At 38.7% G+C, this 1,961-nt stretch overlaps 1 protein-coding gene across 15 annotated transcripts in view; it reads left to right on the plus strand.

Moving 5' to 3' along the window:
- Nucleotides 1-1,961, plus strand: part of LOC115241281 (AP-1 complex subunit gamma-1) — a 9,849-nt gene that overhangs the window by 5,992 nt on the left and 1,896 nt on the right. For all 15 annotated transcript variants that reach the window (XM_029816954.1, XM_029816956.1, XM_029816955.1 and 12 more), the window contains 5 exons: nucleotides 244-654; nucleotides 739-969; nucleotides 1,051-1,272; nucleotides 1,456-1,583; nucleotides 1,673-1,922. In XM_029816954.1, the coding sequence (XP_029672814.1) occupies nucleotides 244-654; nucleotides 739-969; nucleotides 1,051-1,272; nucleotides 1,456-1,583; nucleotides 1,673-1,922 (1,242 nt within the window). The remainder of the gene's footprint in view (nucleotides 1-243; nucleotides 655-738; nucleotides 970-1,050; nucleotides 1,273-1,455; nucleotides 1,584-1,672; nucleotides 1,923-1,961) is intronic.

Raw genomic sequence — 1,961 nt, forward strand, 5'->3', positions numbered from 1 at the left:
TATATATATCATTTGCATCCAAGACAATTCTTAAGTACAGCTCTGAAATCAAATCTTTTGAATATTATTTAAGTCGATTGTGCTTACATTATTTTATTTTGATATATGTTACATGAAAGTGTATATTATTCCATAATGGTTTGTTTTGTCGACCTTATTTCTTATGTTTGATATTTGATGTAAATAATTGCGTTAAATAAAAATTTGCAATGTCTTTAGAAATAAATAGAAGTCTTATTGCAGATTGTGCCAAATTTGGTAAGAATCCTGAAGAATTTGATCCTAGCCGGATATTCGCCCGAGCATGACGTATCCGGAGTGTCGGATCCCTTCCTGCAAGTGAAAATACTGCGTCTTCTTCGTATTCTGGGACGCAACGACGTCGACGCGTCCGAAGCCATGAATGATATCCTTGCTCAAGTCGCCACCAATACGGAAACCAGCAAAAACGTTGGTAACACTATACTATACGAGACAGTTCTGTCCATCATGGATATCAAGTCGGAGAGCGGACTTCGAGTTTTAGCAGTCAATATACTGGGCAGATTTTTACTGAATAATGACAAGAATATCAGATACGTGGCCTTGAACACGTTGCTGAAGACGGTTTACGTGGACACGAGCGCAGTGCAGAGGCATCGATCGACAATTCTAGTAAAATATTTATCGTTTTTTTCTTTACGGTGAAAATAAAATGATTTATTGTAACTAATATCTTGTCTTTGACATTCATTTCAGGAATGTTTAAAGGATCCGGATGTGTCAATTAGAAGGCGTGCAATGGAATTGAGTTTCGCGCTCGTAAATTCCAATAATATCAGAAACATGATGAAAGAATTGCTCTTGTTTTTGGAACGGGCCGATCCGGAATTCAAAGCTCAATGCAGCAGCAATATCGTGATGTCCGCGGAAAGATTCGCTCCGAACAAACGTTGGCATCTAGAAACTCTATTTAAAGTGCTCGTCGCTGTATGTATTTTTACGATATCGTAAAGTGGAATTCGAACGCGCGAAACAATCATGGTTATGGAATCTTCTTGTAATCTTTAGGCCGGTAATTATGTACGTGACGATGTGGTGGCGTGCACGATACAATTAATATCCGAGACGCAGGCTCAACAGAATTACGCTGTTAGCGCATTGTGGCATGCGCTAGAAAAAGATACGTCAGACAAGCAGCCTTTGGCACAAGTTGCCACATGGTGTATAGGCGAGTATGGTGATCTATTGTTGTACAGTCCGCCATCGGAGGATGTCGAAACTCCAATCAATGTAAGTTCGATTATAGTAGTGATGGTATTCTACACATAACAATACTTCAATATTATTGATGGAATGTTTAAACCATTATTTTTTGCCATTGATCACATTTTTCTTGAAAATTTTGTTGTATATATGATTATGTGATCTCTCGTAATAATTTTTATTATTTTATTATGGAACTTTTTATTATAGTTGACAGAGGATGAAGTTATCGATGTGTATCAGAGATTACTCTGGAGTCCTCAGAACACTGTGGTTACGAAACAATATACCTTATTGTCTCTTACCAAATTGAGTACGAGATTTCAGAAAGGTCACGAGTGAGTATCGCGCGAGTTTGCGCGCGCGACTATCTATATAAAAGATCTATTTTAGAAATATATAATCATGTAATATTTTGTTATTACAGGAAAATTCGTCAGATCATAGATACGTTTGGTAGCAATTTGCATATCGAATTACAGCAGAGAGGTATCGAGTTCTCGCAGTTATTCCGAAAGTACGATCACCTGCGGCCCGCGTTACTCGAGAGGATGCCGCCCATGGAGACCGCTCGACCACAGGCTAATGGCATCATAGGCATGGTGAACGGTGAGCCGGAACCAGAAGACGAGAAATCCTCCACGCTTTTAGAATCAACCACGACTACATCCGATTCAGTAAGCATATAGTATTAATATCTTTTTCACACACACACA

The sequence above is a fragment of the Formica exsecta genome, unplaced genomic scaffold (genome assembly GCF_003651465.1).
Source record: "Formica exsecta isolate Colony F162 unplaced genomic scaffold, ASM365146v1 scaffold475, whole genome shotgun sequence".
NCBI classification, from domain to species: Eukaryota; Metazoa; Arthropoda; class Insecta; order Hymenoptera; family Formicidae; genus Formica; species Formica exsecta.